Source organism: Poromitra crassiceps (genome assembly GCF_964638095.1).
Source record: "Poromitra crassiceps genome assembly, chromosome: 18".
Taxonomy (NCBI): Eukaryota; Metazoa; Chordata; class Actinopteri; order Beryciformes; family Melamphaidae; genus Poromitra; species Poromitra crassiceps.
The window spans coordinates 12,065,436-12,080,690 of NC_139636.1; the positions used below are offsets into that span (position 1 = coordinate 12,065,436).

Below are 15,255 nucleotides of genomic sequence, written 5' to 3' on the forward strand. Positions count from 1 at the left end.
GGTCACAAGAGTAAACTATTTACAGAGCAGAAACTGATTTTTTTAATTAATTAAATTCAGTCAATCAATGAACACATCACATGCAGTATTTCTTTACCCCCCCCCCCCCCCCACACACACACACACACAGTCAAACCAAACCACAATGTTAATTATGTTGTGTGTGTGTGTGTGCAGAACAGCTTGAGAATAATGACCTATTTTTTATAAAGACAGTTGCCTGATGTTAAGCATACATCTTGGAGTTAAGGCTTCAAATCTGTAGTTTTTTTTACAGTGTTTTGATATTTCCACCATTTCCGGCACATGTTTACACTGTAAACATTTACACATGTAGTAATCTGCATGAAAGGAAAGGAAGCTCACACGTCTGTCTGAATCAGAATGTGGGATAACCTTCCCCCTGTGTTCAATATGAGGGAAGCTCACACATCTGTCAAATTCATAGTGCTGACTTGTTTCCCCACAAATCATGTGATTTTCACCCTGCGATCCCTAAATTTGGGCTACACCATGGTCTACAGCTGAGGATAGTGCAGCAGTAACATGACTCCGTCAGGGTAGTCATGGTGTGAACTAGGGATGTCCGATATTATCGGCCTGCCGATATTAGCATAAAAATGTAATATCGGAAAATATCGGTAGGCTATAGTTGTTTTTGTTTTCATTTTGTTTGTTTTTTTCCAATATTTTATTTTCAAATTTTTTACAGAACTGGTATCAGTTTTTATGGCAATAATGACACAACTTTAACATGACATGCATCTACATCAAGCTCTTGAAGTAGTTTTCTTATTTTGCACAGATAATGTTTACATTTGGAAAGCCTTGTTGCATTCATGAATCCATCCAGTGGGGCATCACATTAAAAGTAGGCATAATGTGTTAATTCCACGACAGGAGATGTGATGTTGTTACCTGAAATTAGCTTTGGTGGAAAAAAGCCCACATATATCGGTATCGGTTAATATCGGAATCGGAAATTAAGAGTTGCAATATCGGATATTGGCAAAAAAGCCAATATCGGACATCCTTAGTGTGATCTATTAAATTTATGAATCAGGGAACATTACAATGGTGCAGAATTATTGTTACCGTGGAGTTTTATGAATTAGCCCCAATATCTGTACAAATTGCCCCCCATCACATTACGGTCTGTATGAAATGTACTTAGGCGAAATGCAAGTAAAGACATTTTTTTTAACCAAAGTTTTTATATAAACCTTTACTGAAACACATGTAACAGCAACACTTTTCATTCTCAGTCAATGAGCTTAAAGTCTTTTAGATACTTTGTCCTGTTTGGCTGTTGCTTAACTTCTAAAGTTTCTGTGGTTTCTTCTAATTTGTTTCCCATTTTGTATTGTCTTTCTGCTGACATCATTGCATAATTGGCGTTTTCTTTGTTTAGCAGTGTGTGGTACATGTAAGTGCAGAGCTCAGCGGTGCAGCTGGGAGTGTCTGGAGGCGCTGGCTGCTCTCCCCTCCCTTCCTAACCATCCCGTTCATTAAGGAAAGTTTATAGCCTGCAGACAGGCTCACTGAGGCAGCCAGTCGCTGCACTAACTGCCTGTAACAGGAAGGCCCTTTCACAGAATAGCTGGACTACGCAGGTCGAATCCTCCATGGAGAACAGCCAGAGCCAGGAGGCAGAGGACAGCTCGTACCTGTGGTAAGGAAGAGGATTTACCAAAACGACCTTGTTTGATCAGAGTGACTCTGCCTGCTTTATTCTGTCTGCTTGTTGCCTCGTGCTGCCTGTTGGGAGGTCAGTTGCTCAGGTCCTAAACAAATAATGCTCAGGCTTTTCTATGTAACGATACGAAGCCGCCGTAAATCTGGAAGCCTTCCAGTTTGACATTCCTGCTGAGTTGGTGAGGGACAGGCTGAGACGTGGCAGAGCCCTACCAGACGAGCCCCACACAGACAGGGAAGACAGGTGGGAGGAGAGAGAGGGCCCTGGGTCAGTAGGCCTTCTGCTTAGTGACAGACAGCTGGGAGGAGAGAGAGGGCCCTGGGTCAGTAGGTCTTCTGCTTAGTGACAGACAGGGAAGACAGCTGGGAAGAGAGAGAAGACCCTGGGTCAGTAGGTCTTCTGCTTAGTGACAGACAGGGAAGACAGCTGGGAAGAGAGAGAAGACCCTGGGTCAGTAGGTCTTCTGCTTAGTGACAGACAGGGAAGAGAGAGAAGGGCCTGGGTCAGTATAGGCCTTCTGCTTAGTGACAGACAGGGAAGAGAGAGAAGACCCTGGGTCAGTATAGGCCTTCTGCTTAATGAGAGACGATTAATCGCTGGTTGATTATCAGCGTTTTGACATCATCGACATTGGGTGATGTCTGCGCTCATGAGTCCCATAAACAAACAATGTCTGCTGGGTGCTAACTGTGTGCACTAACATTTGGGTACGAGACTGCTTCTACTCCTGAGCAGAACTGTACTGATTCCAGCTCAGGTTCATGCTGGCTGCTGTCAGAAAGGTTTAGATCAGGACACCAAACATCATCTCCACCAATCACAGCAGCTCATTTTAGTAAAGGGTCAGGTAAACCTGATCAGTCTGATTCATGGAGACACAGACAGCAGCAGCTGTTCCTAATATTTTGTCCACTTTATTATTTGTGTCTTTCTCTGTTTTGTTTGGTTCTTTGATGTAATCTGATGTTTTGTGATGTTTTAATCAGGACTTGAAGCCCTTAATAATGTGACAGCACAAAAACCAAATGGTCAGCAACTAAAGTGTACTAGTATTATTAGAAATAGTGGTCACAGTAGCCTAGTAGTGGTAGCAGTAGCTGTAGCTGTAGCGGTAATAATAGTAGTGCTTTGCCTAATAATGGACAAGTATATAATGCATTGGTTATTTATTTATATGATGTTGTAAGCTATATGACTTCTCAATGGTTAAAGCTGAAATAATTCTGCATGCAAAAACCTGATTTCTATTGTTGTTTTTTGCTTTCATCTTTTTTATAGCTACTTGACTTGCTGGAGGGTTTTAAAATTTTAAATGAACGTCTAAGTAGATAATTGCTGTGTTTACTGTGTAGCTTGCAGAGGACTCCTTCTCTGAGACGCAAATGGAGGAAACGCTACGGTGGTCTGGACGGCAACAAACTGCTGGAGCCCAATAAAGACCCAGATATGAAAGGTCTGTGTGTGTGTGTGTGTGTGTGTGTGTGTGTGTGTGTGTGTGTGTGTGTGTGCGCGCGCGTGTGTGTGTGTGTGTGGGTGTGTGCGTCTGCGTGCGTGTGTGGGCGTGAGATGTGAACCACCCTGTGATTAGTGGTGTCTTAGGTATTTTCTTGTGGGCGGAGCTTGCTGGGAGCTAAACTAAGAGTTTCTGCTCTGTCCAGACTCCTCACCACAGAGCTGCTGATTGGCTGGAGGGACGGGCAATGGCTTCACCGTTGAATCTTTTGAACCCTTTTTATTTCAGTTTTCCCCATTCATTTGACAGTGTAACACACTAACCGTGTGTTTAACACACTAACCGTGCGTTTACACCAAGGCCAACAAAAGCTTCACTCGCGCGAATCGCCAAAGTTGACAAATTTCACAAGCAAACGGGCGATGAGGTGAAAATGGTGTCATTCCTACCGTGAAAATTTGTGTCACTGACCTCTTTCACGCCACCCGGGCGATATCACATCTACTATTTGCTCATTTCTTGCATTGACTTTGTATGTAATATCGCTGCACGAGGCGCCAGCTCATGCGACATTGACCCCAAGGCGCCAGGTCATATGACATTAACCCCCGAGGCGCCAGGACATACAACATTAACCCCCGAGGCACCAGGACATATGACATTAACCCCCGAGGCACCAGGACATACGACATTAACCCACGAGGCGCCAGTCATTAGCCTCTGGAGCTTATAGCCTACTCAAGGTCATTAGCCTCTGGGGACTATAGCCTACTCAAGGTCATTAGCCTCTGGGGCTTATAGCCTACTCAAGGACATTAGCCTCTGGGGCTTATACTATAAGCCTACTCAAGGACATTAGCCTCTGGGGCTTATACTATAAGCCTACTCAAGGACATTAGCCTCTGGGGCTTATACTATAAGCCCCAGAGGCTAATGACCTTGAGTAGGCTATAAGCCCCAGAGGCTAATGACCTTGAGTAGGCTATAAGTCCCAGAGGCTAATGACCTTGAGTAGGCTATAAGCCTTATAGCCTACTCAAGGTCATTAGCCTCTGGGACTTATAGCCTACTCAAGGTCATTAGCCTCTGGGGCTTATAGCCTACTCAAGTACATTAGCCTCTGGGACTTATAGCCTACTCAAGGTCATTAGCCTCTGGGGCTTATAGCCTACTCAAGGTCATTAGCCTCTGGGGCTTATAGCCTACTCAAGGTTATTAGCCTCTGGAGCTTCTAGCCTACTCAAGGTCATTGCAGCTGGGATGCTGCGTCTTTCCCCGGACTAGGTCTGAGGATCATAAACCGGATAAACCTCTGAAGTTGTCCACTATTTTCATGTCCTAAGGTAACAAGTAACTAGCTCGTTTACATTTCAGTAATTGAGTTAATTAAAAAGTAATTACTTACTGTAGATTTCTAGTTACTGCACAAAGTAGTTTGATTCCAGTAACTAGTCACCTAGTTACTCTGAACACTGGGTGGGTGTGGCCTTAACACAACAGAGAAAGATGACATGTGATTTGTCAACAGCTCAGAAACGAAAGCCTGTGAGTGTTTGTTTTAGTAACAACAGAAACAGCTGACAGATGAAAGGGCTCTCTGCTCTTCTCTCTGGCAGAAGATGGCCGGATGTCAGACAGGAGCCATCAGAGGAACGCTGACAACCAGGTAGACCTGCCTTAACCTGTCTCTCTCTCTCACACGCACACACGCACACGCACACACACACACACACACACACACACACACACACACACACACACACACACACACACACACACACACACACACACACACACACACACACACACACACACACTGTGTTCCTAGTGTCAAACTCTGATCTGTAGATCAAAGAGTTGATCCTCCTCTGTGATGTTTGTAGTGGTTAGAATTTGTATTTATGGCACCTGGTGCATAATGAAGTCACCACCCTTGATAGCATTAGAACAATCGGGAACTGTTTTTGTTGGCCGAGACAAATAACAGACACAAATCAGCTGTTGTCTCAAATTACTTTTAAAATCTACTTTTAAGTTATTACTTGATCAATAGCTTTTACAACCGTTGTATAAAAGCAATATCACACTAGAGGTCATGCTGTTGTACTGTATAGTGTGATATTGCTTAATTATCTAAGAAAATCTGTTAACAAGGCGACAATAATTTTTCATCTCATTGGGACTTTAAGGTCAATTTGTGGAATGTGATCTCTCTCTCTCTCTCACACACACACACACACACACACACACACACACACACACACACACACACACACACACACACACTTCTTCCTCTGTCTGTCATGATGTTTGTTTCCAAGGAAACGCCACCCCGCCCCCTGCCCAGGAACCTGATCCAGCACCCAGTCCAGCACCAAAACTCGGTCCAGATTCCGGTCCAAAGTCCAGTCCAGACTCAACTCCAGAACCCCGTCAAAGGTCTGGTCCAGAGTCCGGTCCAGAAACCTGTCAGCCTTGTCAGTCCTGGATCAGCAGGTACATACAGCTTGAAACCAGTTATTTCTGTCTGTCCTGCCTTTATTGTCCTCTACTCTGTTATGTAGTCCTGTTCTGTCTTTTGGATGCATACCCAATTGGCTAGATTGGCCTGATTGAAGAGTTTTGGCCATAACTGAACTGCTGGACGGTATGTCAAATTGCCACAAAACATGCTGCACAAATCCACCTTATAAATTGCAGTAATGGGCCTGAAGGACAACATGTCAAACTCTGAAAGGTCATGACTGAACTGCTACTGCTACCCCAACACTCTGAGCTTGAATTGATGATACATTTTGTAACTGATTGGCCGATGGGACGCCTGCATCATTCACAAGGGGATTTGATTTTGTAATTCTTTTAATCCCTTTATTTCATGTTGTAAAGTTTTGAGTTGCATTCTGTATGAATGGTGCTATCAAAATTTAGTTGTTACTACAACATAATACCTGTAATCATACTAACAAACTGCCTGTCTGTGCAGCGGCCCCTCTGCCGGTCAGTAATGGCTGTCTGAAGCCTCCTCTTCCCCAGACGGCGGTGGTCCAGCCGGAGGACAGAGGCTTCCCCCCCGCCCAGCCTTGGTTCCCTCCCCAGCAGGGGCCGTCCAAGCGCAGGGCGTAAGTCTGTCACTCACTCTCTGTTCGGGCCGGTAGAGATATCGAACTTGAGCATAGCACAGCAGCATACGAGCGCGAGATTATGAAATAATGTTCTAAATAAATAACTGTTGAAATGGAAAAGTTTGGACTTTTTCTTTACAACTGAAATTATTATTTTTTAAATTGCAGAAAGAGTAGAGTATCGGAAAAAAGTATCGTTCAGGAACCGGTATCGAAGTCAAGGTACCGGTACCGGTATCAATATCGAAAATGTTTTAACGATACCCAACCCTAAGCTGTCAGCCAAACCTGCCGTTTGACCGCTGGGCCTGTGTCGTTTCAGGGCGGCGGACGTGCTGTTCGACAGCTTCGCCTCTGACGGAAGAATCAACACAAACCAGTTCTTTGAGGTACTTTCACTCACATGCAGGAGACATTGTGGTGGAGGGCAAACCTAACTGAACTCCCTTCACCCACCTTCTGTGGCTGGCGTATCGCTTTATAATATAGATTCATACATCATCATAGATCACGGATGGGGTGATCTCCTTAACTCTCGATATGTGACATGAGGTTCCCTATTTTATTACAACCATGATACTGTAGGACGTAATAACTAAAAACTGTAGTGAACAAAGTCTGACTCTGCAGAATTATGTTTATTTCTGACACAAATCTTTCTAGCGATACCATTTGCTGTTTGCTGAATGTAAACAACAATTTTAAAATGTCATTAAGTGCAACCAATAATTTACTACAGCAGAATAAAATGGAGGTCATTTTTCTGCTCCATGGTATTGTCACATTTGTGTATTGAATTTCGATATAATTTATAATTTATGTCAAACCCATATCCTTTAACATGTAAAAGCATACATTAATGCATTTCTAAAATTATGGATTTTTGTTTCTATTGGTGGTTGTTTGCCTCATGATGAACTGGAGGACACAGATTACCGTTACATTCCTGCTATATGTGGTCATTAGTGATCTATTTTTAAAGTAATAATCTGCAACCTTTTCATATAAATAAGCGTAATATTCTGATAGTCTCTATTGCTGACTGGTATAGCTCAACAGCGACTCAACCTATATCCAGGCTTTTATATTTGCTGTTCTAAACACATATGAGGGGTTTCCCTATGTCCCAGGAAAAACCATCAGAGGCAAAGAATGTGATGCATTTTATGTTTGCAGAAACCGCAACAGCTCTTTGGACAAAATATAATAAGGTAGAAGAAATATAATAAGCCACAACCTATAACGATATCTTTACCACAAAGCAATGAGTATAATAAAATAAAGAAAAACAAGAATCATGCAGATTATCACTATATATGTTTTTGAGATTGTGTTCAGGACTGCTGGGTGAGTTGAGGGTTATAGGTGCACATGTTTTGTCCTGTCAGGGTGTCTGGAGCTCCGGTCTGCACAGATCAGACCCCCGGCTCAGAGAGTGTTTCTTCCACCTGAGGAAACTGCAGGATGCTGAGGGAACCGTGGACAGATCCTCCTTCCACAGGTCAGAACTCGCTTCATGTCCGTTCATACAGTCCACATGAGGAATGAGAGTTTTTATGATCCCGTCAGAAACAGCAGTTCTCAGAGTGACTTGTGCAATGATTTTTTTTAAGCTACTGTTTTCAAATCATTCAGAAATTTGCTATCTCTCTTCATTGCTGCTATGCAGATGACACACTACTCTATCTCCCACTGAAGCTGACGTCATATATATATATATATATATATATATATATATATATATATATATATATATATATATAGTTCAGTTCAGATGTTGTGTGTTTTTGTCTAGGTGTGTCACAGGATTCGTGTCCCTCCTCCTGAAAGCTCTGCAGGGACGATTTGTCATTCCAGATTTTTCCACCTTCACTGAAGAGACACAGAAGTTGTTTTCTAAGTGTCGCCAGCTGTCGTCTGTCCAGGTGAGTTCTGCTCTGACACCTGGAGGTCACCCACAACCCCCCCCCCCACCCTGCCTCATCATCCTCTTGAGATTCTTCTAGGATCAGTTTCCAGACATAATGTAGTGTAACATGAATACAGCAACAGGTGGAGCCCCCCCCCCCCCCCCCCCCCCCCCCCCCACACACACACACACACACAAGCCATTGAAGTGTTTGGATAGTGTTGAATCAATGTTTTTGATGAGATGGAAATGAAAGTGGTTCAGAGATGATGAACAAAACCTAACTGACGTCCGTTCCGTTTGTCCAATCAGGAGAAGCAAAAGGAGGGCATGGACAACGCTAAGTGGGGCGTCTCCATCTGCACTGTGGATGGACAGAGGTGCGTCGAAATGAAATAAAAAATGTCAAAATGAATCAAAGGTACACCCGAAAGTAAAGCCAGTTGCTCTGCCATCATCTGTTCATCTGTCGTCCTCTCCTCCTGTCTGTCCCTCAGGCTGTCTCTGGGTGACTGGGCGGGGTCTCTGGTTCTGGGCGAGGTGTCATGGCCGCTGGTCTACGGCGTGGCGGTGGACCTGCTGGGCTCCGACTTTGTCCACAGATACGTTGGAGTGGAGGAGTTCTCCAGATATGACTCTCCCTTCACCCTCACCAAAACAGGTTCATCACTATCAACTAATATCATTCTGCTCTGTTACCGTGTGTGTGTGTGTGTGTGTGTGTGTGTGTGTGTGTGTGTGTGTGTTGTGGCCACTTGTGGGCGTGACGGGTGAGTAAATGTGCAGCAATATGTCACAGCATAGACAGACCGTGCCAAGTTCAATGTAATTACAGCACAAATAGCCTATGATATGATATGTTTATTATTCCGTTTTTTTGCCTAATCATATCGTTTCCTCGTAGCCCGGTAGCAAATGCTTTCGGCCCGGTGTTTGGGAACCACTGTTTTAGATCAGCATCAGCTTGTTATAGCTAGCTATAGCTAACCATAGTACATGTGTCTGTCCAGCTAACCATCACTGTCGTGTTGTTAACACATTTGATCTGCACAATAGCTGTCACTATAGCTAGCATTAGCAGTGGCTAACAGCGGCATGACCCCTGACCATGACTGCATGACTAACTCTTCTCCCTACAGGAATTCCTCACAGTCCGCTAACGGAGACCGGAGCCATCGTGACTACGTCTTTACTGCAGGTAACTCTCACTCATCCACCCACGCATCCGTCCATCCATTTCCTGTTGACGGTGAGGTCACTTCCTCTGATGCCCTGCTCTGTTGTCTCCAGCTGGCGGGGAGGCTGTGTGCAGAGGAGGAGGAGAAGTATGACTCAGTAAGTGGACCAGACGGCAGGTAAAAACTACAAAAGTCCCCCATGGCACAAACACCGACTCTGTTTACCTGTCTGTAGGTGCTGAACGTCGTCCGGAGGCTCTGCAACAAGGAGCATGCCAACTTAAACTGCACCAGGTACTCACAATGCTTAAGGAACTGGAGCAGTACTTATAGAAATACTCAGGTTTATTAATACTCTCTCATACAGTAGTGTTCTGTTTCATGGAACAATGGAAATAAGCTTGTTTTGGCAATTATTATTAACAATATGATGCCTCCTGGTGAGACTGTGCATACTTCTTATATATATACAGTATGTTATAGATTTTTTTATTGTCAATAATTTGTGTGTGTGTGTGTGTGTGTGTGTCCGTCAGCTACCAGAGCAGCAGGAAGGCCAGTGTTCGGCTCCACGCCCTGTCCTTCTACCTGCAGGAGAAGAAGGTAAAGTTTGTCTCCACTCCATCAGGACTGTTGGCTTTTTAAAACAGTGGTTGCCATTACCTTGGAATTCAGATAGGGTAGCCAGATTTTATTTTACACCACACACAATTTAAAACTACCGAAGAGGATTAGGGCAATTATTATTTAATTTTTTTAAAGTTCTGAGTTTAAATCGGGATTCTGAGAATATAGTCAGCAACATGTGACATCAAAATCAGAATCAGCTTTAATGACCAAGTATGTACACATCCAAGGAATTGGTCTCCAGTTTGCTTTGCTCTCCAAGTACACATACAGAAAAAAATAAAGAAAAAAGGTATGCACAAGTCAGAAACAGGCAAGGCAAGAAGGGTACATTTAGCTACTATATACCATAAGTGGTGTAAAGTGTCTATTTTTAAATACGTATATATATGAAGGAATGTACATGTACAGTAAATGTGTTTACATACACCACATAAGATTGTAAACAAAGGCTTATGACGGCAGCGGGATGACGGTTTGAGAACAGCTGTCAATCATGACATATCAAATAACTATTCCCAACCATCTTTGGGAAAAATTTATTTGACCTGTACTTTGATTTTTGTAGTTTAGCTCATGTCTCATCCACTAACATGGAGGGAGCGGGATTTATGCCCTATATCAGCAGCAGCAAGCCTGGGGCGAACAAGATGTTTTTGGCTTCACTTTTGGTGGAGCCAAATCCATCTTTTATACAGTCAATGATGAGGACCACTGCGCCTCCTGCTGGCTCTAACCCATATTTTGTGTTTTCAGTGTTTTCCAGAGAAGGCCGACATCAACGCCGCTTTGGATCTGATGCAGCAGGTACGACACCACGCCTCCTTCTGAAGGGTGCTTATCCTCAGCCCGGTAAACCATCCTGATCTGTCAACTCACATTCTGTTTGGTTCAGTCTGTCCAGCCCACCCCCAGCCATTTCCAGAAATTACAAAGTCCACGGACCAATCAGCGACCGACCTGCCTCGTAGGTGACACCGTCACCGGCCAAACAGTAATGGCTCCCGAAGCAACCCGCAACGAGCAGTAACGTCAACATTCGTAGAGTTTACACGGTCGTATGCACCGGCAGAGTTTCTCCGTGGAAAAGACGTTTTCCCCGTTCTTCCAAGTGGATTTTGATTTGACCGGATACGACGCTGATTGGCTGAAGGACTGATAGGTAGAGCAAAACAGAATGTGAGGTCACGTTATCAGGCTGGTTTTTACCAGGCTGGTTTTTACCAGGCTAACTTATCTTCAGCATGCAGAGTCTTCAGCCGTCTCACCGTGTCTCTGTGTCTCTGCTGTCTGACAGTGCGCCTCGACAGAAGTCACCTGCGAATCAGGAGCCGCCATGGCCGCGTCGTTAGCCAACGGGGGCCTCTGCCCGCTGTCAGGTGACCAGGTGCTGTCGCCGGCAGCAACGCGGAGTATGCTGTCCATGATGCAGGTGGCGGGAATGAAGGATTACTCCACTACCTTCCACTACAAGGTCCAACTAAACAACAACTAAACACACACAGTTACTTCTGTCATGTTAGGGACAACATGTTGGCACTTCTTTTCGCTGGTGGCTGCCATCTTTTCTTCTGTATACAAGTTGTAATGTTGCAAAATGCTGCGAAAACTCCGATAGGACGTCATAGTATGATTCATGTTTCTACTGTACATGTCTACAATGCACTTCAATAATGAGACTAAGATCGGAATACTCCACGTCTTAATCCGACTATGACCTTATTCGGGTTAAGGTAATCAAAACATGCTGTTTACATGGCAGTGTCTTATTCAGAGTATTGTCTTAATTGGGTTAATATCGGAATATTGCAGTCCATGTAAACGTGCTGCTCAATGTTCCTTTATTTGGGAGAGGGCACACCGTTGTGGCAGGATGATGTAATGATTTCCCATTTTGTGTGTGTGTCTATGTATGAATGTGTGTTTGTTTGTTTGCGTGCGTGTGTGTGTGTGTATGTGTGTGTGTGTGTGTGTGCGCGTGCACTTTTATGTGTTGTAGACATCCATACCAGCAGTGTCCAGCAGCCATGGCTCCCTGCTGGCCGTGGTGCCTGGTGTTCTGGGACTGATGGCTTTCTGTCCTGAGTTAGATGCCTCTGGAAACCCCTGGAGGGCCGTCCACTTCTGCCAGGTGATGCCTTCATCCCCCAGCATCTCATCTAGAAATGAAGATATGTTATAGATGTTATAGATAGATGTAGGTGATGTAGGATGTTGATGATTTCCGCTCCTTTCTAACAGTCGGGATATTTGTATTTGCAGGAGTTGATATCGACGTTCCAGCTGCACAGTTTTGACATCAGGACTCCGTTCAGGCAGGTTCTGGCCTACCGGCAGTGGAAGGCAGAGTCTGAGGTGAGCTCTGTTTCCATTGCTTTATTCTGATCCCAGACCAGCCTCTCTCTAGCCTGGTAAAACCATCTTGATCACATGACCTCACATTCTGTTTCGCTCCACGGATAAGTCTAGACTTCCAGCCACCCACATTGATTTCCAGAAATTACAATGTAACCGGGCCAAACTCAGGGACTGCGTAGTTGACAAAGTAACCCGGCCAATCAGGGACGCCACTGACAAAACAGTGATGGCGTCTCCCGAGGCAACGAGCGGTAAAGTTAACATTAGTAGAGTAAACACAGTGCTTGCACAAATAGACTCAATAACAACAAGTAAACAAGAACAAGAGTATGCACCAACAGAGTTCCTCTGCAGAAAAGACGTTTTTCGCCGTTCTACCGACTGGATTTGGGAAAAGATTGATTGTCAAGGCAAGTACTCCCACCCACTGAAATCGAGACTGATACGTTGAGTGAAATAGGATGGTTTCACCAGACCAGCCTCTGTCAGTCTCCACAGGATAAATATGCACCAGCCTCCTCTCCTCTGCAGGGCTACCAGATCATGAACATCCTGCTGGCAGCTTTTAAAGGAGACGTCCAGTCCCTCAGAAGGTACCAGAACTCCTCTGCACTGACATAAGTTGGCTTCCCAAAGCCTGTCGTAGTTCGGAGTGAATCTTGAAGTCATTCTTCAAGATTGTCATTTCTCTTCTTCTCTGATTGTCTGAAGATACTTCCTGTCTGGGGTGGATGTGAACGCTGTGGACTATGACGGCAGGTCGGCTCTGCACGTGGCGGCTGCCGAGGGTCACATAGAGGTCATCCGCTTCCTGTTGGACAACGCCGGAGCAAACCCCGCCCTCAGGGACCGGTGGGCACCTTGGGCTTTGACAATGGGATCTTATTTGTGGATTTCAGCTCAGTATTTAGTTATTTAATAGAGTGCCAAATAAAGCCCTCTACCGCGTTCAGCATACGAACCAAGGGATTTCATCCGCCATTCATTTTTCCATTTACATTAGAAAATAAAAAATTAACATGGGGGTCTCCTGATTCTAAATATAGCTGCTGAGTTTTACTAAATAAATCTGTATTTATAAGCATTTTACGAAATCTTGATGGAAAAATGAATAGTGGATGAAATCCCTTCGTTCGTATGCTGAACGAGGAAGAGATCGTGAATTTAGCACTCTATATACAGGATAATTCCCTCCTCCTCTTCTTCTTTTTTAGTTTAGTTTATTTGACAATTCACTTCAAAAGGACAATTCCAATGATGCAACACCAATGTACACACATAGTTAAAATAACATCAAGGATAACACACAAAAAGTCACAGGACATATTTCCATCGCGGTCCTTGTTAGATGTCGTGGAGGTGTATACGTGTCGAGTACAGCATTAGCAGCATATAAAAGCACACAAAAAAAAATATATATATACAGAAAATATTCACATTGGGCACTCACAGGCAACAGGCTAAAGTACACACTTCTTATTCTACTAAAACTGGTCCATTAAATGAGCTACGTTGTGGAGCAACGTGATAGGCTTACACTGGAGGTGCGTAGGGTGAGAGGTGATGAGAGCAGTGATGTGACACTATGCAATTGGTTAACAGAGACTGGGCGGCAACCAGCTGATTGTTCATTGAAACCCGGAAATTGACAGCTTATTATGATCTTGTGAGTAGATTGAAGAGTGGAGATATAAAGTGAATTAAGGAAGTGTAAAAGATATTATAGTCTTCCTGCTTGAACTTACGTTGAGAACTACATTTCAATCAGGAGAGACTAGAGACCAAAGGATGAATAAAGTGATATTTATTACAATAAAGTGAATAATTTACTACAGAAAGAATGTTGAGAATAAAGTATTGTTATTAGTCTTTGGCGGTTAGACACCGCAGGGAGATCTTGGGAGAGCAGCATCAGCCCAGATCAGCATCCAGATATATATATATACAGTTTACAGAGCTACATTATCTAAAAGCAGTGTTTCAGTTTTGCCTTAAACGTGACTGGGTTTGTAGTCTGTTTAATGCTATTAGGAGCCTTTTATTTACACTGTGTTTGATATAGTTCTGTGGTTCCACCAGGTGGGGGAGCTCTCCTCTGCAGGAGGCCAGGAGGCACAACCAAGAAGCTGCAGTTCGCCTGCTGCAGGGGCCGCAGGGGCCCCCATGATCCAGCCGCATCCATCAAGAACACGACACCATACTGTGCATATCAGGCTTTTCAATCTATACAGTACATTATGTATCAGTCTTATCAGTCTATACAGTACATATCAGTCTTATCAATCTATACAGTACATATGTATCAGTCTTATCAGTCTATACAGTACATATCAGTCTTATCAATCTATACAGTACATATGTATCAGTCTTATCAGTCTATACAGTACATATCAGTCTTATCAGTCTATACAGTACATATCAGTCTTATCAGTCTATACAGTACATATCAGTCTTATCAATCTATACAGTACATATGTATCAGTCTTATCAGTCTATACAGTACATATATATCAGTCTTATCAGTCTATACAGTACATATGTATCAGTCTTATCAGTCTATACAGTACATATCAGTCTTATCAATCTATACAGTACATATGTATCAGTCTTATCAGTCTATACAGTACATATCAGTCTTATCAATCTATACAGTACATATGTATCAGTCTTATCAATCTATACAGTACATATATATCAGTCTTATCAGTCTATACAGTACATATCAGTCTTATCAATCTATACAGTACATATGTATCAGTCTTATCAGTCTATACAGTACATATCAGTCTTATCAATCTATACAGTACATATGTATCAGTCTTATCAGTCTATACAGTACATATATATCAGTCTTATCAATCTATACAGTACATATGTATCAGTCTTATCAGTCTATACAGTACATATCAGTC

General features: G+C 43.5%; 1 protein-coding gene across 1 annotated transcript; it reads left to right on the forward strand.

Annotated features, from left to right (window-relative positions):
- Positions 1-1,625: 1,625 nt before the first annotated feature.
- glsl (glutaminase like) lies at positions 1,626-14,537 on the forward strand (the record flags this gene model as incomplete). The annotated part of the gene is made up of 21 exons (XM_083654698.1): positions 1,626-1,672; positions 3,049-3,149; positions 4,766-4,815; positions 5,471-5,645; positions 6,133-6,268; positions 6,594-6,660; positions 7,660-7,772; positions 8,067-8,196; positions 8,493-8,560; positions 8,678-8,841; positions 9,320-9,378; positions 9,471-9,515; positions 9,594-9,652; positions 9,895-9,961; positions 10,742-10,792; positions 11,283-11,459; positions 11,985-12,116; positions 12,248-12,340; positions 12,875-12,936; positions 13,055-13,195; positions 14,423-14,537. 21 exons carry the CDS (start codon positions 1,626-1,628, stop codon positions 14,508-14,510), a joined length of 2,025 nt encoding a protein of 674 aa, XP_083510824.1. The 3' UTR covers positions 14,511-14,537.
- Positions 14,538-15,255: the final 718 nt, after the last annotated feature.